Here is a 22249-nt window from a genome sequence, read left to right on the forward strand (position 1 = left end):
GACCGGTTGTCGGGCCGGTGAAAGTTTCAATCACGGTGATCGTTAATTGTTGGCCACGAGAGCAAAAGCTAAGACCTCTTTTATTTTGCGAAAAATGAGTAATTTGAAAAATATTTTCCTAAAAATGATTACATATATCGCTTGGAATAGTTAATCAATGAAAGATATTTTCATTACTAACAACAATTTGTGTCTAAATATTTACGTAAACAATGAAAATCTTTTTCATTCATTCATTTTGTAAGCGATATAAACGATCATTTTTTTGATTTTTTTTTTCATATCACTAATTTTTTTTGTGAAAGAGACAATCCTAAATGAAAACGACATTACATAGCTCACGTGCCTCAAAACTAGTATCGAATGAGTAGACAGAATGTGTTTGTCTCGGTTGTGGCATGTTTGGTTGTTTCCTAGGCCCCATCGGCTCACTCCAAGCCCACTATAGAACAAGAATCTCTGATGTACATAATGTTTCAGATGTCATAACTTTCCAAAACGTAATTAACTAACTGGCAGCTGAAAACTTTGGTCCCAGAGAATTGAAATGAAATGAATAACCTCTTAACTCCTCTCCTGCATCACATTTCCTTTATCATACTTCACTCACGATTCAAAAACGCAAGTAAAGACACGTCGGCCGAGGCTCGAACCAAGTAAAGACATCTCCTGCTTAGGCGGCCCTCGCCAGTGGCTAGCCAGGGCCTGGTGACACTCGAAGGCCGCTGAGAAGAAAAACAAAGAAAAGTGAAAAAAAAATAACAAAAATGAAAAAGAAAGACAAAAAACTAATAAAAATTTAGAAAAATAATTCACGTCGGTGCCGGTCATGCTACGTAGGACGACAGGAGTCCACATCAGCGATTTTCGACCAAAATTAGCCGAATGGACTTAATTGGCAAAAGGTGAAAAGACTAAAAACTAAATTGACAAAATTAAAAAGTTTATAACTGAATTAACAAAAATACAATAAATTTAGGACTTTTTGGACAATCTTCCACGTACATACATGTAGACCTCTAAATAACTCGAAAAGTTGTTTTCGCAATCAGCCTTCTTGGGATCAAATCGATTAAATGTAAAATTTGCCGACTAACTTTGAATATTGACTAAGAGTTCATTCAAAGGCTAATCTCGACATTATCTGATTTTTTTTTAAATTCCGCGCCCACATGGAGATTCAGATTCAAATTCAGATGTCCCTGTTCAGACAAGGATGTTTGTCCCTGTCAAGCACCAAAAATATTCCCATATACAATTTTTTTTTTTTTATGGGCAAGTTAAATTCATTTCTTCATCAACCTATACTGGGAAGCCAGACCCAGTGCAAGTCACAAACAAATGATCACATACAGCAAAGTGCAAACCATTACTGGCAGCTGAGTACAACAGATAGCTAGGAACATACTCGAGCAACAGCACCAGCTCCAACCAGAACATGAATAACAACTGGCTAAATATCCAAAACAGTTACAGGACTAGTTGCCAAAAGCCAAGTTCACCGATGCCAAATCAGATTCAAACTTTTTGCTGCAGCAGCTATTGCCCTTTGATGCCAAGTCTTTCTGCAAACACAAGAGACTTCATCACAGCATCAACAGAAGGAGTAACTTGATTATGCAGTAAGTCGCTCCTAGCTCTCAATATACTATATATGGAACCATCCCAAACTAGCTTCGGCATAAAGCTGAAATTAGTCCCGTAGCGGAACTTGAACAATAACACATAGCAATAGAGCTCTCCTCTGCATCTGCAAAGAGAGAAGAGTTTCGTCAAGAGGCATGTTAATTTCCTATCTCATTATTCCACTTTCTTTTTTCTTTCAAGTTCATGTGTACTATGAGCTTCGACAAATCAAGCAGGATTCTTTTTTTACACCCTCATTGGCCTATGGCCAAAGCTTAAGGTCGAGCAGGTAATCAGATGATATCATTCTCAATTTTTCCTTCATTTGTCCTTTTTTTTTTTTTTTAATTGTATGAGCAACTTTGGCAGAACCATTAATCTACCCAAAAAATTAAGAAGAAACAGTGCCTTGCTGCATATGACCTACAAATTGACAAAAAGTACAGCAACTGAATCCGAAGTTATGGATTATCTGGAGAATTAGGTAATCTTCTCTTTAGCTGTTTAAAAATGGCTTCTTCGGGTTGGAAAATTGTTAGTTGAACATACTGTTACCTAGAACTTGCCCCAGTCCGAGTATTTTCATATTGCGCACTTTTGAGAAAAGTATCATGTCCATCGGAAATTGATGTGGCGCACAATTGGGTTTTCACACAGTTAAAGAGTTAATTACCTCAGACATTCGACAATAAACTTCCCCGGTGATGGACCTGGGAGAGGAGCGACATGTCCTTAGAGCAAACTCCATTACTTCTCGAAATTTCACAACATTCCCGCACTCGACCACATTGTGAATTCATTCATCTCTCCATCGCTTGAATCAGTCATATTTGTTTACAGAATTGAGCATGAACACTTGGAAACATCTGAAGATGTGGTTCGCGGTGGAGACTGAATGTCATTCAAACCTGCAAGATAGTTTGTACTATCGAGCTAAGCTAATTGATGAAATCGTATCCAAACTGATATCAGCAAAGCATCCAAAGACGTAGTTCAATTCCCGTTAGTTTTTGAATTTAGGTAAGCTAACAGATGTTAGCTCGTGTGACAGGATGACAATATATTCATTCTAACAGCAGCAACTTACTTCTAGAGCCGAGCTCGTGCCAAAAGTCTGGAGACCCTATAGCCACTGAGGATAGCAGGTGTTGGTCTCCATCATTGATTCTTCTGCAGCTGTCGTTCTCCAGTGTCGAATCTTCCAAATCTGGACAAACAATGCTGTCGTTCTGCCCTGTCGAATCTTCCAAATCTGGACAATCCATGCTGTCGTTCTCCTCCATCGTCGAATCTTCCAAATCTGGACAATCAATGCTGTCGTTCTCCTCCGTCGAATCTTCCGAATCTATTTCATCCTCCTAGAACAGAAAAAGATGAGTTAAGTCTTCTACCTATATTGGAGGACAAGAAAATGCAACTACGATCTAATCAGCATGCCGTTAAGTCCAAACATTACAATCGTTTGCTTCACAAGCACTCATGAACCCGTAGGGCAAAGCCAGTCACACAACCAAGCGTATGACAGCACAATCATCGGGCATGAGAGGATCGACGATTGCTTAAGATTAACATGTGCCAACTACAGAGTCTTCTGTTACTAGCATGACATAATTGATCCGTAGCTGCAATGACTACGGTCAAGTGGGTTAGACGACACATTCATGAGTTACCATCCAGCTAACAATTAAAGATGCAGTGCACGTTCTTACACCAACATGTCGGCGAGCCCGCAATGTCGTCGCACTAAATGTATAAACACTGCTCCTCATCTTATTTGGTACAGGTTTATTTACTTCACATGAAAATTCTCGATAAACAATGGTTGCTGTGGCTGTCTTTTTCATTCTGATATTTTCAGACCTCTCGTTAGTGAATGTAATTTATGTGTCAAATGTTCATAATTAATCAGGAAGTACGTCGCGGGGAGAGAGAGAGAGAGAGAGAGAGAGAGATCTATATTTATGTGTGAAATGTTCAGTCAACCTTTTCAACGAATAACACCAGAAACTTGCCAAGGCTCCATGAACAAGAGAAAAAGGCAAAAATTGGGTGAGCCATGAAAAAAGTTTAAAAAAAAAAAAGTGAAAAAAGATACACCAAAACTGAGTTAGCTTCAAATATATTTTTCTATAAATTAATCTCTTTTTGCGTTAAATTTTAGAAGAAAAGTGTAGTTGTTTTAAGATATATTTATTCGGACAATCAAGATCGTTTTCATGTTTATACAAAGGATCTTTATTATGTCAATGTAAGAGAAAGTTTTACGTACTCACCATTAGATGGTTGACAGGTGGAAGAATTCAAATTACATAACCAACTCATAACACACGTGTCCACTATAAAATTGACGGAATATTTTCGTACTCTAAACGAACCACCACATGCCAAGAGGGTATGAGACAGATGGAAAGACTAAGGAAGAGAACGAAAGAAGGGAAAATGACGGAAAGTCATGCCTACTATATGCGATTACGAAAAACAAAAAATATAAAATAAAGGGAAGGATAGAAGGAAGGCGCACCTCGTTGAATGTCTTCCTCGTCCTCTCAAGAATCATCTCTCTATAATCACTATAACGGATACCACGGACATCAGTACTTGGGAATTTCCCGCAAGCCCATACATGTATCGTGCATTCATTTGGTATCTTTGAGTTGGATACATCAATCAACCTTTCCAACGTTCCACAACAGGTTACAGACAAAAGATTCAAAAGCTCCAATTCTTCAAGGCCCTCAACAACTCGTAGCTCATTGCACCATTTGATAGCTAAATTCGTCAGCTTCTTGGAGTTTGATAAACCATATAACCCTCCCAAGGAACCGCAGCATGCCACTTGAAGTACCTTTAATGATTCCATCATACTGCGAAATCGAATTTCAAGTAGCTTTGGGCAATCCCGAACTACCATTTTACGAAGTTTCCTCATGCTTGATGAAAAAACCGACAATCCCTCGAGAAACCGGCAATCTTCCCCCTCCAAATCCCTCAACAATTCAAGCCCGTCGAGTTGAATTTTCCTACGTGAAGAGCGATAAAGACGTAATTTTGACAGATTTTTCAAGTTGGAAAGTTTTGGTCCAACTACTGAGTTGAAACTATCCAAGCCAGAATAAGTGAGTTCTCTAAGTCGAGGATGGCAACCCAACCCCGTTGATGGCAAGGGAACCTTTGGAAGATGCAATTCCACTAGATTCGTGAGGTTACTGAGATCCGAAACTAACCGCAATTTTGTCGATTTAACATGTAGACAGTTCAAACTCGAGGGAAGCTCTGGCAACTCTCGCAGCTTGTTACAACCTATTAAATGCAGCTCTTGGAGTTGCGTGAGGGAATTGATTGCCGTCGGCACTACACTAACACGAGTATTTGATAAGTTTAGGATTCTTAGACACGATAGCTTGCCAATTTCAGCGGGAAGTTCGCCTTCAAGTTCACACCAATTGGCATAGAGCTCCTCCAACCTCTCTAGCATGCCAATACCGGCGGGTAACCTCCTTATCTCACCATGTTCTATCCTTAGCACCTTCAATTGCTTGAGATTTTCTATAGAATCGGGCAACTCAACAATGGACGTACGTGAGAGATCCAACTCCCGTAATGATGTCAAGTTGCCTATTGATTCCGGAATCTTCTCAAGACTCGCGCAAGAACAAATGTCCAAGTGAGTAAGATCTTTTAGCTTCCCAATAGAGGAGTGAACTTCTTGCAAGCTACGATTCTCGGAAAGAGACAATCTCTCCAAACTCGGGCATGCAGAAAAGTCGGGAGTCCGTTTCAATAAACTACATCTTGAGAGAGAAAGATCTTTTAATTTGTTTGCCATCTGCAAAAGTAGCTAAAACATTATCGGGGAGGATCAAAGAGAGAATACTGTGCTGAGATAACAAGAGTACGAATTCACACCTTCAAAATGTTCCATCCACCCCGGTTTTCGCCGTAGTCAACGTTTGAAAGTTCTAAAACGGCTAGATTTTCCAAGTGAAAATTGGCCCTTGTACAATGCGGAGGAGAATCCCAAGAAAGCCATCTTAGCTCCTGGAGATAATTGATGACGTCTCCAACAAAAATCCCTATACTTAAGTTGAGGAATTTCAGATTAGGCATCATCTCAAGTTCTTCTTCAGTAATGCAATGTCCAAATAGATTGAGTGCTTGAAGTTCATCCTTTCTCTGCCAATAAAAAACCATCTATGAGAATGAGCTTGAAAACATTAACTTTGTTATTCATAGTTGCCAATAGGAATCTTTTGAATGGGAAGTAGGAAAGCAATTGTACGGTTAATAACATAAGAAACCTACTTTTACCTTACCTTGTTCGACCTTACTACTCTCGGAGCTTCTTCGTTATCCCACAAACTACCTCGCCCTGTCGGATACTTGGTACATTCTTGGCGAACAATATATCTTCCAAGGTCTCTCAGCTGATCATGCATCCATATAATATCATCCCCAAATGTATTCATATTTTTGGTTGAATCCCTAACAATTTTAACTAGGCACAGATCATTAAGTTTTTTCAATGAGATTTGTGGGTATAGACCGCAAGCATCCCAGAAATAGGTTGCTCGTGACTTCTTTTCATCCATGAAGAAGCATGCGATATCGAGAAAAATTTCTTTTTCCACATCATCTAATGCATCGTAACTTATCTTCAACTTATCCCGAACTTCATTATGAGGTACATTCTTCAACCTTTTCAGCATTTCTTTCCATATTTCGTCATTTTGTTGACGAAGAGAGGAACCCATGACTTCAAGAGCCAATGGGAGTCCCCCCGTTGCATATACAACTTCTCGAGAGAGAATCTGATGAGTATTAGGAGGAGAGGCACTGTCAAAGGCATGCAAACTGAAAAGCTCTAGTGCTTTACCTTGATCCATTTGCTCTACTTCATAAGTTAAGATTCCCTCTACTTCGTCCAGAATCGTTTTATCCCTTGTTGTAACGATGATCCTACTCCCCGAGCCAAAAGTGTTAGGCCCCCCCCACCAATTTCTTGAGCTGTTCTTTCTTGTCTAGATCATCTAGGACAATGAGAACTTTCTTAGAACCAGCTCTCCTCTTTATGCTATCTATCCCTTCATCAGCGTTGATAAATTTTTCGACAAATCTAGAATCACAAATGTCGGTTACCAACTTTTTTTGCACATCTTCTAGGCCATTTCTGATTGACAATTCTCTGATGTTCCCGATGAAGCTACATTGGCCATCAAAGCAGGGACATAATTTATTGAAAACAAACTTAGCGAGAGTAGTCTTACCGATCCCACCCATTCCCCAAATTCCAACGAAACGCACACCAGCGCTGGAGTCAACATCTAACAACTCCATTATGGCCTCTACTCCTTCGTCTACCCCAACCAATTTGCTGTCCAGATGTACTTGTTTTACTTTCAGCTTAAGCAGAACCTCTCTTACAACGAGTTCAATAACTTCATCGTAGCTGCCACAAACCAAACACTTTCAGTAAAGAAAACAAAATAACAATCTCACTACTACTTCCTATTTCTGAGAAAGAAGATATTTCTTTGCGGACCAAATTACAGACGTCATTCTAGAATTACATCAAAGTCACTCACATAACTATCATTAGCCACAATGACCCTGCTTATTTATGAGAATGCGTGGATTGGCTCTTTTTTTCCCCTGATGAAATTTACTGCTCATTTCCCCTGATGAAATTCACAGACCAACAACCACCGCCTGTGGTGGCTGCGTTGGCTTCGGGCTCTCTTCCCCTCACGAAGGGAAAGGGTTCGAAACCCAGCGCAGTCATTAGAGACCTTAAGTGTGGCGTCGGGGTGGTGGGTCCTCCGCTAGCGTCACCCCAGGGTTTACTCCCGGCTGTCGGTCGTGCGGAGGTTCTTTGGGTTACCAAAAAAAAAACAGAGAGAATAGCATATCGACTGAAGCATGGAAAAAGTATATATAAGCATTCACTTACGGTTTCCCTTGTACTTTCCATCCTACGATCTGACCCGCTTCTATCAGAGCCGCCTTCCACTGTTCCTTGCTGTCGCCTCCGGCCCTCTGCTCGTACTTGTCCAAGTCCTTCACGTACAGTTCCGTCTTGAGCTTGACGTCAGAGGCCGAGACGTCAAAGAAGATGGGTAGGATCTCCGGCTTCCCAGTCGATTCATGGAGCTCCATCATACGAGCGAGCTCACGGAGGCACCAACGGCTCGAAGCGTAGCCTCTGGAGAAGACCGGTATGCAGATCTTGGAGTTGCCGACTGCTCTGAGGAGATCGTCGATCCGGTCACCGGCGTGGAGCTCTTCACTGTCTCTGTAGGCAACGATCCCCTGGCGGACCATAGTCCCGTAGAGGACGTCGGTGAAGTTGTTGCGAGTGTCGGGCCCTCTGAAGCTCAGGAACACGTCGTACTGTGTCGCGGACTTGCCGGAACCACTGGTTGATGCCATGTTTTTTGGGGGTGTTGAGGTTTCTCGTAAGTCTGGCTCTGCTTGTCGCTTGCTCGGACTTCGGAACAAATCGTGTGAAAAGAGAGGACGACTCAAAACGTCCCTGCAGAAGGGAGACCTCGAGCCGGGCTTCAACGGGAGGTGTAATAATCGAGGGGGGAGAGGGAGAGAGAGAGTTTAGTCAAAAGGACACGGAAGAGGAAAATGAGGGGCATAAGAAGACAAAGGAAGAGAAGAAAATAAGGGAGAGACCGAGAGAGAATGGCGTATGGATCACGGAAAGGAAGAGAGGAAAAGGGAAACACGGAAAGCAATATTTGTAAGCTTCGATCCTTTGAGAATTTATGGGTAATAATAATAATCGTCAAAAACTGCTATAAAAAAATATTTATAATTGATAGTACTATCATAAATAATAAAAATAGTACATTTTTAATCGTAAATTCAGATATTATCCTCACGAAGATGGCTCGTTTCGGCCGAACAGAAGAAGGAGCCGATATAATACTTGAGGAAGAGAAATAAAAAGATGGTGGGTTTTATTTTTCTCATCAGCTTTAGCTTCAGCAGCGCAAAACAAGGATTAAAAAAAGAAAAAGGTAAGAGTTCTCCTTTTTGGCCGCCCGGAGGAAGAGGAACACAAGGTGATCTTTTCTTTGTGCAAAGAGTTTATATCCTCACGTTTTCATTTTTGGTGGAGACAAAGTGTTTCAAACTGTGATGTAATTCTCCGTAAGGGTAAACACGGTGGATTTAAAGCATTTGAACTGGATTATCTGTGATTACCTCTCCCTGTGAAGTAAGGCTCAGAGTCTCAATTCGTTACGTTCTTTGTTGTTTCTCATTGATTTATTTGGTTGTTTCATTCTCTTGAGTTGATTTTTATTTAACTTTTCAAAATCCTAAAATTTAATTTTTTTTAATTTTTAATTTTTCCCTTTTTTGCTATTTTTTTCTTTTTTCATTTTCCCTTCTTCTTCGGCCGGTGGTAGGCAATAGACGAGGCCTAGCGTCGCCGGCCGCAATCGAGGCCAGGCCAGCCATCGCCGGCCTTGGCGATGGCTGTGCAGTAGTGGCAACAAAAATGGGTAGCCCGGCATCATCTTTGTGCGAACAGATTCCTTCGACCCAGTCAAATAGGTTCTCATGTTTTTTCTTTATTTTTTGTGCAGGCAAGTGTTTCAAACTATGATAAGCGGTTTTCAACCGCTAGTCAAAACTGCCAGTCTCAGCGGTTAAAGAGTCTCCACCAATGAGAAAATGACACGTGAGGTTGTTGGGAAGTTTCCTCATGCTCGGACTCAGGGCCGACGTGGCTTCCGTCCGCATTCAAGTCGCGTGCGTCTAAACGCATTCCCAATTCCGACCGTACGCGTGGTGTTCGATCATTGGTTCATCGCACGCCACGTAATCAGACATTCCCAATACGTCGTGTCAAATCACGTAGCCATCCAATCCATGTCGCTTTGCATCATTCCTGCGTTTGTTGGGCGAAGAAGAGAATTGAACCGTGCGTAATCGACCCGATGTTTTGAGTTGGCTCGCGTTCGGCATCGAGACTGATTCAAATTTCTCCAACCTCAATCTGGCTCATGGCATGGTCCCACGTTAGGGAAAAAAGAGATCATGCTGTCGAAGTGTTATATTCGACAAAAGAAACGATTTAGCTCGCTTAAGAAATTGGTGATTCGGGGTATCGACTTTTTGTACCCATCGCCGAAACTTGATAGTATCTTCCGGTGACTAATGAGCTGAGTTGCACTTTGAGAGATCTAAAATCTCGAATTTCACATGGGGTGTCCATCATGAGAGGGTAGATAGATATACTACAACTAGATATCAAAAGGTCTTTTTCAAGTAGCTGTTGGAGCGAGGGTCTCAAAGGGGCAACGCCTTCTAGACACCAGACAACTTCTAGATATCGTAAGGTCTTTTTCAAGTATTAATAGTCACACCTTTGTACATGAGAAATGATTATCCCCATGTGGCATGTGCTATGAACCAACATAATAAGCTCAGGGCAATAGACATAACATGACTAGTAATGTAACGTCCAGAGAAGAAGCATCGCTTCCAAGTGATGGAGGACATGTGGCGGTGCCGGTGGTTGGGGATGGTGGGCCACCAGATTGGAGGTCGGGCCAGTGAAAGTTTCAAACACTATGAATTCATTTTATGGGTGAGCAAAATACTAAGCATTATGCGCGCCTTACTTCGTGAATGCTTAGAACATGAACTACGAAATAGATACTCTCACCAATCTCCCAAGGGAGGAACCGAATCATTGTAGTAGATATTCGGTGATGAAGATGAGATCACAATCTATCAACAAAATGAACGATTCGGACAACATTTTACTAAAACGATCGCTCAAATGGCTTACAGAGATGGATTAATAAAAAAAATATTATTCACGTAAATGTTAAGCCTTAAATTGTTCCCGATAACGCAAAATTTTAAATAGGTTAGTTATTTTAAACCATACAAATGATCATTTTCAGAATAATATTTTTCAAATGATTGATTTTCCGTCAAATAAACGTACCCCTGACGGCCTTTTGCCTTTCCTCTCTTTTCCTGTAGACCAGCGTATTGGCCCAATGCCCAATAATACATATGCTCTTTTGTCCAATCTATTTTTCTATAATTAATTTTCTTACGATCTTTCATTTTTGTTGCCCCTCGCTGATAGATGCAATTAATTTTTACGGGTTGCTTCGAGTTCACTATGGATTTATCCAAGTGGAATCCCAAGTCTGTTGTCGCATGCTACCACTTCTTCATCATACTATGCTGGGAAGCCAAACCCAGCACAAGCCACAAACAAATGATTACTCGCAAACTACTCAAGCAACGACATTAGTTCCCACCACAACGTGAATATCCAAGACAGTTACAGGACTATTTACCAACGGTCAATCCCAAATCCGAATCAACATTTTGCTGCAGCGGCTTGTGCCCTTCGATGCTAAGTGTCATTGCAATCACAAGAGACTTCATCACAACGTCAACACGAGGTGCGATAATTGAGGGGAGGAAAAAAACAGAGAGATGTGGGAGAGTTCAGTCAAAAGGAGGGGAACATGTGGGACGCGGAACAAGAAAATGAGGGCATGAGAAACCAAAGGAAAGAAGAGAATAAAAATAAGGGAGAGAGAATGAGCGTCAGAAAGCGAGAGAGGACAAGGGAAGAAGAAAATTGCGGGGGTGGAGCATTGGACAGAGGCGGGAAGTTTCACGGACACTTCCTCTGTTTGAGCTGCGCACGAAACCGACCGTCCGAAGGATTTTTATTTGTTCAAATCCGATGCCGGCTAGCGGCTGGCAAATGGCGGACGGCGACCGGCGGCCGGCAAAAGGGACGCGATGAAGCAAGCGATGAAAAGAATCCTTATTTCTTTTTTTATTTCAAAAATAGAAAAGTAGAAAATCTCTTCTTCTCATTTCTATTCCAAACCTACTTCTGGGCTAAAAATTTGTCTCGTAAATAGGAAATAAAATTATTTTACCAAACCGATATATGTTCCAAATCCCTATAGAAAAATAGAAAAATAAAAAATCATAATGGTTTTCATTCACGCCTTACTAGTTGTGAGGGGATGCATTCGCACACTCACCTTGTCTCATTCTCATCCCCAACCAATTTGCCGTGCAGAGGTCTTTGTCTTGCTTCCAGCTTAAGCAGAACCTCTTTCACAACAAGTTCAATAACTTCACCGTGTCTGCCACAAACCAAACACTTTCGGTAAAAGGAAAACAAAATAACAATCTCACTACTACTTCCTATTTCTGAGAAAGAAGATATTTCTTTGCGGACCAAATTACAGACGTCATTCTAGAATTTCATCAAAGTCACTCACATAACTATCATTAGCCACAATGACCCTGCTTATTTTTGAGAATTCGTGGATTGGCTCTTTTTTTCCCCTGATGAAATTTACTGCTCATGTACCAAAAAACCGGTTTGTATATGACGCAGCGACCAACATACTTCATATCTAATTTCGAGCCACTAGCTTGTTTTCACTCCTACTCAAAAGAACACAAAGAGAATAGCATATCGACTGAAGCTTGAAAAAAGTTACAAGCATTTACTTACGGTTTCCCTTGGACTTCCCATCCCCCGATCTGACCCACTTTTCTCAGAGCCGCCTCCCACTGTTCCTTGCTGTCGCCTCCGGCCCTCTGCTCGTACTTGTCCAAGTCCTTCACGTACAGTTCCGTCTTGAGCTTGACGTCAGAGGCTGAGACGTCAAAGAAGATGGGTAGGATCTCCGGCTTCCTGGTCGATTCATAGAGCTCCATCATACGAGCGAGCTCACGGAGGCACCAAGGGCTCGAAGCGTAGCCTCTGGAGAAGACCGGTATGCAGATCTTGGAGTTGTCGACTGCTCTGAGGAGATCGTCGATCCGGTCACCGGCGTGGAGCTCTTCGCTGTCTCTGTAGGCAAAGATCCCCTGGCCGACCATGGACCGGTAGAGGAAGTCGGTGAAGTTGTTGCGAGTGTCGGGCCCTCTGAAGCTCAGGAACACGTCGTACTGGGCTGCGGACGCGCCGGAACCACCGGTTGATGCCATTTTGCTTGCTCGGACTTTGCAGCTGCACAAACAGGAGGTGTAATGAAACCGTGTGGAAAGAGAGGATACTCAAAACGTCCCTGCAAAAGGGAGAGAGAAAAAGGGAGAAAGTTTAGTCAAAAGGACACGGAAGAGGAAAATGAGGGGCATAAGAAGACAAAAGGAAGAAAGAGGAGCGGGGCCGGGAACGAGGAGGAAGAGAAGAAAATAAGGGAGAGAGAGAATGAGTGTCGGAAAGCAGGAGAGGAAAAGAGAAAGACAGAAAGCAATATTTGTGAGCTTCGACCCTTTGAGAATTTGTGGCTAATAATAATCATCAAAAACTGCTATAATTGACATTTAATATTTATGATTGACAATACTTACGATCTCAATTGTAAATTCAGATTATGACCAAAAAAAAAAATTGTAAATTCAGATGAGATGGAAATGGATACCCTAATATTATCAATTCAATGTTAGGGGTGACATTGATCAAATCGGGCCGTTCATTTGGACGGCCCAATTTGATCAATGCCATCTCTTCAAAAGGAGGAGAAAATTTTAGGCGACAATTTTTAAAAACTTTGAAGGGGTGACATGAATCAAATCAGGTTATTTATTTTGATTTGGACGGTTCGATTTGATCAATGTCACCCCTAACATTGCAGTGACAATGTTAGGAGAAGACTCGTTTCGGCCTAACAGAAGATGGGGCTGATATAATAGAGGAAGAGAAATAAAAAGGTGATGGGTTTTATATTTCTCATCACCTTCGGCTTCAGCAGCGCAAAACATGAATAAAAAAAAGAAAAAGGTGGAGTTCTCCTTTTAGCCGCCCAGAGGAAGAGGAACTCACGGTGATCTTTTCTTTGTGCAAAGAGTTTATATCCTCACGTTTTCATTTTATTTTATTTTATTTTTATTGTTTTTGGAGACAGTTGTTTCAAACTGTGATGTAATTCTCCGTAAGGGTAAACATGGTCAATTTAAGCATTTGAACTGGATTATTTGTGATTAACTCTCCCTGTGAAGTAAGGCTCATACTGAACCAAATAAATTCGTTACGTTTTTTGTTGTTTCTCATTGGTTTATTTGGTTGTTTCATTCTCTTGCGTTGATTTTAATGGGAAGATTTTATTAGCCTCCGCATTAATTTTACAACAATTAGCATGGAGCAAGGGTTAGGATTTCTTTCTAGATTTGACTTGGAGCTTTAGCTTGTCTAAACGTTGTCCAGAAACTCTATGGGTGCAATCATGTTGGAGCAAAAATAGAAATTGAGAAGTTTAACAAGTTTAACAAGAGAAACAACTTGGTGGTGAAACGAGATATGTGCGCTATTAATTACCTAGGTTTGGCCTTGGCATTGGATGGCAAAGCTTAGTTGCCGAAAGGTGCCAATGAAGATGAGTTAATGCAAAGGGCAAATAATATATTCATGTTGAGTCTAATGCTAATAGAAACGGTCAAAGAGAAAGATGTTGCGGCAACAACGAAACTTCAAACTCTATATGTAACGAGGATTTTAAATAATTGTCATATATGATGAATATGATGTTTAAATTTCAATATGTCGTATATACTTCCATCAAAGCCCACTTACATGATGCCGTTGGCTTCTTTACCAGAGTCATGGGAGTATTGTGTTGATTCACCGTCATACGGGTATCGATTACCTTAGAATAGGTAATCCATCTCTTTTCTTTAATGAGCAGGAGAGGTAGTGGGAGATGATAGTCTTGGGCGTGATGTAGCAAAGAGACTAATGATTCAATATAGAGAGTCCAATAACAAAGGTCAAAGCAAAACGAAGTAGCGCCATAGAAAGTCTCCCGAGGAGGGGCATAAGAGGAGGGAATACCTGAAATCGTGAACCAGAGGTGATAGGAAACACCTCACAATCTATTAATGGTCCCCCTTTATACATGAGAAATGATTATCCCCATGTGGCATGTACGATGAACTGACATAATAATCTTTGGGCAATAGACATGAACATGACTAGCAATGTAATGTCGAGAGATGAAGCATCGGTACCAAGTGATGGAGGAGATGTGGTGATGCCGGTGGTTGGGGCTGGTGGGCCACCAGATTGGAGGTTCGGCCGATGAAAGTTTCAGACACAGTGACTTTATTTTATGGGTGAGTAAAATTCTAAGTAGCACACGCCTTCCTCCGTGAATGCTCAGAACATGAGCTACAAAATAGATATTCTCACCAATCTCACGAGTGAGGAACCGAATCATTGTGGTTGATATACGGTTATGAAGATGAGACCACAGTCTCTCAACAAAATGAATGATTCGGACAATATTTCCTAAAATGATCGCTCGAATGGCTTACAAAAATTAATTAATAAAAAAAATCAATATTCACGTAAATGTTAAGCCCTAAATTGTTATCGATAATGAAAAATTTTGAATTGCCTAATTATTTTAAACAATACAAATGATCATTTTTAGAACAATATTTTTCAAATGATTGATTTTCCGTCAAATAAACGTACCCCTGATGGCCTTTTTCTTTTCCTCTCTTTTTCTTTTAGACGAGCGTATTGGTCTAGTGATATATATGCTCTTTTTTCCAATCTATTTTTCTGTAATTAATTTTCTTATGGTCTTTCATTTTTGTTGCACTCGTTTATAGATGAAATTAATTTTTACAGGTTCCTTCGAGTTCACTATGGATTTCAAAGTGGAATCCGAAGTATGTTGCTCTGTGTTACCACTTCTTCATCATGCTATGCTGGGAAGCCAAACCCAGTACAAGTCACAAACAAGTTATTACTCGCAAACCACCAGGACGTGAATATCCAAGACAGTTACAGGACTGTTTACTAACGGCCAATCCCAAATCCGAATCAACATTTTGCTGCAGCAGCTTGTGCCCTTCCATGCTAAGTCTCATTGCAATCACAAGAGACTTCATCACGACGTCAACACGAGGTGCAGTAATTGAGGGGAAGAAAAAACACAGAGAAGAAAAATAAGGGAGAGAGAATGAGCGTCGAAAGCAAGAGAGGACAAGGGAAGAATAAAATAGAGGGAGTGGAGCAACAGACAGAGAGGGGAAGTTGCATGGACACTTCCTCTGTTTGACCTGCGTACGAAACCGACCGTTTGAAGGATTTTGATTTGTCCAAACCGAACGGCGGCCCGCGGCTGCCAAATGCCGAACGGCGACCGACGCCCAGCAAAAGGGACGCAAGAAAGAGGGAGCGAGCGATGAAAAGAATTCTTATTTTTTTTCTATTCCAGAAATAGAAAAGTATAAAATTTCTTCTTTTCATTTTTATTGCAAATCTACTTCTGGGCTAAAAATTTGTTTCGTAAATAGGAAAATAAAATTATTTTGTCAAACCGATTTTTGTTCCAAACCTCTATAGAAAAATAGAAAAATAAATAATAGTAATGATTTTCATTCACGCCCTTAATAGTCGCGAAGGGATGAATTCGCACACTCACCTTGTCTCAATCTCATGCCTAATCATAATCCTCTAATTAATTTATTTTTATAATGCATCCTCAATCTCATGAAGCTTTTCACTGTCTCTGTAGGCAACGATCCCCTGGCCAACCATGGTCCGGAAGAGGCAGTCAGTGAAGGTGTTGCGGGTGTTGGGCCCTCTAAAGCTCAGGAACACGTCGTACTTAGTCGCCAATGAGCCTGAACCACTGGTTTCTGCCATGTTTTGGGGGGGTCTCCCTCACAAAAGGTCTCTCGTCTCGCTCTGGTTTCTGCTTGCTCGGACTTGGAGTTGGAGCTGCAACTTCGGTGGTGTTAAGAGGTAGAAATCATGTGAGTGCACAAACCGATTTGGAGGAATCCGTCAAAAGCTTCTTCCTTGAAATGGATATTCGAGCTTTGGGCTTGGATCGGCAGGCGATGCTCAGACAAGAGGTCTGTCCCTGTCGAGCTCCAAATTTTATAACAAAAAAATATAATTGGTCAAAGTCATGAAATTGGAGGATAGTCACATCCTATGTATCTCAATCGAAAGAAATAGCTACTACCTAATTCCATCTTCTGCTAACATTTCAAATATTCTTCCCAAAATTTATTTCATTTTGTCTTTACTTTTTAATCTTGTTTTCATCTACCTGTTTATTTCTTTCATAAAGAAACGAGTAATTGTTAAACCGCCATCCTCATGAACTACAATGTCCACCATATTATTATGTCTTTTTTTTTTTATCAAGTTTGTAATTTGAGGTTGTCTATTAAACATGCTGACGAAATTGATTCTACTTAGGAAAGAAACAGAAACCATTTGGTTATGATGCAACATTATTGTTTCACCATGAAAGTAAGAAACCTTTGAAATAACGATCTAGCCCGATCGAAAAAGGCTTAAAAGGTGCTTTGTTGATTCTTATATGGTAAGTGTAAATGGCAAGAAATATAAAGGTACGGTGCCAAAAATGCAAATGGTGCTAGAAATGTAACAAAGTCTTGAACTTCTCGACCAACTGCTAATGATAAGAAAATTTAAGTTAGACTAAAAGACAAACCAAAATTTCCAAAGATGCTAATGTTTCTCCACCAACTACATTTCTAAAACAAATCAACATCAGCTCTTTCAACTTAACCGGCGTCAACCATCCCCCAAAAAATAGAACAAAAATGAAGTTGATGTGACCCTTCAGCAGTCGAGAAATTAGTTTGCAACTTCGTTCATTACTCACTGTCTAATGAGCTGTAAGAAAGGCACCCTTTTTCACATTATTGTAACGCCAATTTGCCAACACATATAGGACATTTTTCTGACATTTTTTTTTTCTGTATGCACGTTTCGCATCAAGGCATCTTCAAGCAGCATCTTTCTTTCCTTCTGCGAAACACATCTCGTGTATCTCAATCGAAAGAATTAGCTCTTACCTAACTCCATCTCATTTATTAACAAAATCCTATCCAATCCTTATCAACATTTATTACTGCCTTTGTATTTAGTACAATCCTCTCCCGATTGGAAAAACAAAAACACCCACTCATTCAGAAGATCCGATATGCGGGGCGTTTTCATCGACCTCTCCATATGTAGGTTATTATGAAGGCAGAAGTAATTACTAAGAGAACCAATAAGAGAAAAGTTACATTCCGCTAAAATTTCATATATCCTTCCCTAAATTTTATTTCGTTTTGTCTTTACTTTTTAATCTTATTTTCATCTTCTTGTTTGTTTCTTTCATAATGAAACGCGTAACTGTTAGAACAACTACAATGTCCACCATATTATCGTGTCTTAATGTTTTTATCAAGTTTGTAATTGAGGTTGTGTGTTAAACATGTTGACGAAATTGATTCTACCAAGGAAAGAAACAGAAACCATTTGGTTATGATGCAACATTATTGTTTCACTATGAAAGTGAAAAATCTTTTAGAAATAATGATCTAGCCACTCTCTTCCCAACTCCATTGTCAATAAGGGCTAGCGAATGCTTAAAAGATTGAAAATTTTTATCCGTTTTACAATTTGAAACCTTTGGGAAGGAACCGTTGTGGCTACCGTTTGCTATACTGAGGTGCTCCCCGCCGGTTGTTGAAACGACATGAGCTGGGCCGGGCCTCCATTTGGAAAGATGAAGGGCCAAAAAGTACAGAAATAGGGGCTAAAAATTCCCCATCTCATTGGGGGCGGAAACAAATCAACATCTCGATGTGATAAAGCCTTTCTATTTGAGTTGGGAAAGAACGGCGAAGTCCATCCGAAGCGTCCAATGAAGAATAAGAGGAGAGCAAAGCGCCAATGGCACGTGAAGTGAATTCGAAAGGGGCACAGAGAAGAGTCTATGTGGATGAGAAGCAGACGAGCTCATTCCCTTCGCTTCCCGGCCGCAAAGCGGTGCAGTCTTTCCTGGCCGATCAAGAAAGGTTTCAAAGGTCATTTGTTGATTCTTGTATGGGAAATGTAAACGGCAAGAAATATAAAGGTACGATGCCAGAAATGTAAATGGTGCTAGAAATGTGAAATAGGCTAAGAACATAGGTGAATAACATGTGTTCTTTCCTTTATAGAGAGTATAATTCCACTATTTATAATCTACAATCCACGATCGCACAAACAGAAACTAAGTACTAAAAATGGCCCTACGTGCCTCCTATGATTCAATAAATACCTCTAAAATTGAGTATCGAATGCTTCTGTCGACCACGACAATCTTGCAACATAAATTGGATTTTATGAAATCTGTTTTTGTGTGTGGTAAAACTTGACGAAGGCTTAAGAGTTTCATCGGTCACCCAATTTGGCTCTGATTTCCTCCGGAGAATGAATGGCTCGAACAACGTCAAAGTTTGATATGGGCAGCATTCTGCCATTATTGATATCCACATGAATGCTACCATCGGAAAAAAAAAAAAAAGTGACAAAACAACTCCCTCTTTCCCCCATGGTGGCGTCCGTGTTGGCAAATGTTGTCCATGTCAACTCTGATATCGTTGGACGATCACATCCACTGAATTTGGTCAAATTTGGTGTCCGAGAGACTTGATTAGACTATTTGTACAAGTAGAGGGGTTTCATTAACAAAGATGAAAGTATCCGAACTTAACCGAAAAAGCATCAAAGCACATTGACGTAAAGTAAAATTTTTCACTTAATTTTCTATTTTATTGAGTTGCTCTGGTGTCACCTAAGATGGAGTGAACCTTTTACTTCGATATAGTTGCATGTAACCCCACAAGATCATATATAAAGAATGTCAAGACTTTGTTGAACCCTAGACCACTAGTCTTAAATATGGACATACCACTTATAAGCTGTCATTTTTTTTAATATTGTCATGACTGATAGAATATGTGTTTACCACTCATAAGCCGTCACTTCTCTGGACTATTTCCTTAAGTTCACTGTTAAATTCGAAGAATTAAATGATTTGCTCAAATTTCAGAGAAATAGTGGAAATCAGGGACTAGAAGAATAAAAGCATACGCCAAAGACCGCACATTTTCTTATCAGGTATTATTTTTTTCACCGTGAAACGCATGCTTTTTCGGAAGAGAAAAGCAACATCTATTAAGAAATTCCACTAAAGTACTTTTATTGTGATATAGCAAGATTTAATTGAGGATTGAAATAAGTGGATATCGTGCTACGAATAATTGGCTTATTAATGCATCCGACATGAAATTATCACATCATTTATTAGATAAAATTAACAAACTCGTGATATATGTGAAGAACGTCATTGGGATTTTAGATAATAAAAAACAAGGCGTGATGCCGTTGGCTTCTCTACTAAAGCCATGGAAGCACTATATTGGTTGACTGTTACAGGGTATCTATTAATGTAGAAGTGATAAAATCCGCATTGTTCTTTAATGAGTTGATAGAGAAAATTGTGAGATGACAATTTAGAGCAGGATATAGCACGGAGACTAATAATTCAAAGTAGAGATCAATATCGGTAGTGCCGGTGGTTGGGGCTGGTAGTAACGGGCTGCCGGTCTGGCGGTCGGGCCAGCGAAAGTTACAGTCACGGTGACTGCTAATTTTTGGCCATGCGAGCAAACGCTAAATGAAGACCTTATTAGATATCTCATGGGCCTCAAAACTAGTATTGACTTGAGTCGACAGAATGTGTTGTCTCGGTCATGGCAAGTTTGGTGGTTTCTTTGGCCTATCAGCTTACTCCACGATAGAACAAGACTGTCTAATGTACCGATGCTTCAAATGTCATAATCTTCCGAGATGTAATTGGCTAATGGCTGCAGAAAACTTTAGTCCAAGAGACTTAAAAGGAAATGAATAAACTTTATACTAAATTTTGGAAGAGAGAAAGTCTTTCAATAGGTATGTCATTTCCTTTCCTTTTTTGTGTTCTTATTAGTTACTTGGTCTGAGCATCGGTCCGACGTCATTACTTGCGGTTTTTGAATAGTGAGTGAACTATGGTAAAGGAAATGTGATGCAGGAGACGTGCTAGAAGTTACTCGTATGATAATGATCAAACTCCAAAAATACTCATATACAATTTTTTTTTATGGGTAAGTTAAATTCGTTTCTTCATCAAACTATGCTGGGAAGCCAGACCCAGTACGAGTCACATACAGCAAACCATTACTGGCAGCTGAGTACAACACAACAGATAACTAGGAAAACACTCGAGCAACAACGTCAGCTCCAACCAGAACATGAACAATAGCAGCCCAATATCCAAAACAGTTACAGAAATGGTTGCTAAAAGCCGAGCTCACCAGTTCACGTTCGGCTGCCAGTTAGAACTTTAAGGCCTCTGCCAAATCAGAATCAAACCTTTTGCTGATGCAGCAAGTCATTCCTAGCCCGTTATATATTGTATATAGAACTATTTTGCACTAGCTTCAGCAGAATCAACCTGAAACTAGACCCTTGGCGGCCTGCTTTATCCAGTGAAGTCCAAGAATCCAATTCCCAGGAACTTCAACAGTAACACATAGAGCTCTCCTCTGTATCTGCAAAGAGAGAAGAGTTTGGTCAAGAGGCATGTTGTTTCCACTTTTGTTATTCCACTTTCTTTTTCCTTTCGAGTTCATGGGTACTATGAGCTTCGACAAAATAAGCAGGATTCTTTTGCTACATCCTTATCGGCCTAAGGATCAAAGCTTAAGGTCTAGTAGGTAATCAGATGATATCACTCTATCAATAAAATACCCTGAGATCAAGGACCTCAGTTGGCAAAAGTCCCGTAATTAAGGGACCATAAAGGTTTCGTCCAATGAAATTGAACTCCAAATATCTTGCCTCACACATTAGGGAGGAGATATCTTGCAACATTTCTCTTCGTTACACCGTGATCAACTTGCTTTTGGCATTTCTCTATTTACTCTGTGGTAGCCATCTTCATAATTTAGGTAGCGACATCACATTTATTTGGCGAAGAATCTGATTCATATATCAAATCACGCAACTGCCACGGAGGGCCGCATTTCATGAAGAATTTGAAACCGAAGTATTAGGCCAGAGAGAAGCTGAAGAAGATATCTCAAAACTAGATATTTTAGTGTTCAAAGCCATCTATGCTCGACAATACACTGGCCTACAGATGATCTCAGCCCTGGACAAATAAGTTGTAGAACCATTTATCAAACATCCAAAGATGCACCAGGCAGGTGCACCTGCAAAATGATAGCAGCAAATGGAAAACATTCTAATGGACATTGCATCATGATAGCAGAAAGAAAAAGTAATAGCAGCGAATTGTTTGAACAGCCGCCATCAATCTTTCGATGGCCTCTTCCGCTGCCACCTACTAGAAGAAAATTCGAATGGCTCTTTGACTAGCATTGCAGAATGCAAAGATGCAGATATCACCTAATTAGTCTCTTCTGCCATTAGCAGTGAATTTCTTAGAATGCCCAAATGCCGATACCATCCAAATTTTCTTCTACCATTACTTCTGTAGAATTCGCAAACATTGGCACAGGAAGGACAAAGATTATCTTCTCTTGGGTCTAGTCATCTATGACAGCGTAATGCAGAGCTAATGATAGTGCGCAGTAGTAAATCACAAGAGATTTTCAAGGAGCTTTTGCTAAGTTGATTTCGATGATCAACAGTCGCAAATACCGTCTATTTCGAGCTCAGTTGTTTCTCCATTTTACCTATTTTGTTTTTTTTTTTATATATGTGCATTCTATATTTAATTGAGCAACTTTA

The 22249-nt window shown here is 40.3% G+C and overlaps 2 protein-coding genes across 2 annotated transcripts in view; both read right to left on the reverse strand.

Annotated features, from left to right (window-relative positions):
- LOC115754017 (disease resistance protein RUN1-like) overlaps nt 1-22249 on the reverse strand; it is a 309474-nt gene that overhangs the window by 131805 nt on the left and 155420 nt on the right. The gene's annotated exons all lie outside the window — the stretch shown is intronic.
- On the reverse strand, nt 11975-17385 carry LOC125314548 (disease resistance protein L6-like). Its single transcript, XM_048277083.1, has 2 exons — nt 17371-17385; nt 11975-12637 (listed from the first exon to the last, which is right to left on the reverse strand). The coding sequence occupies exon 2, from the start codon at nt 12628-12630 to the stop codon at nt 12148-12150; it is 483 nt and encodes a 160-aa protein (XP_048133040.1). The 5' UTR covers nt 12631-12637; nt 17371-17385; the 3' UTR covers nt 11975-12147.

This window comes from Rhodamnia argentea, chromosome 4 (genome assembly GCF_020921035.1).
Source record: "Rhodamnia argentea isolate NSW1041297 chromosome 4, ASM2092103v1, whole genome shotgun sequence".
Lineage (NCBI taxonomy): Eukaryota > Viridiplantae > Streptophyta > Magnoliopsida > Myrtales > Myrtaceae > Rhodamnia > Rhodamnia argentea.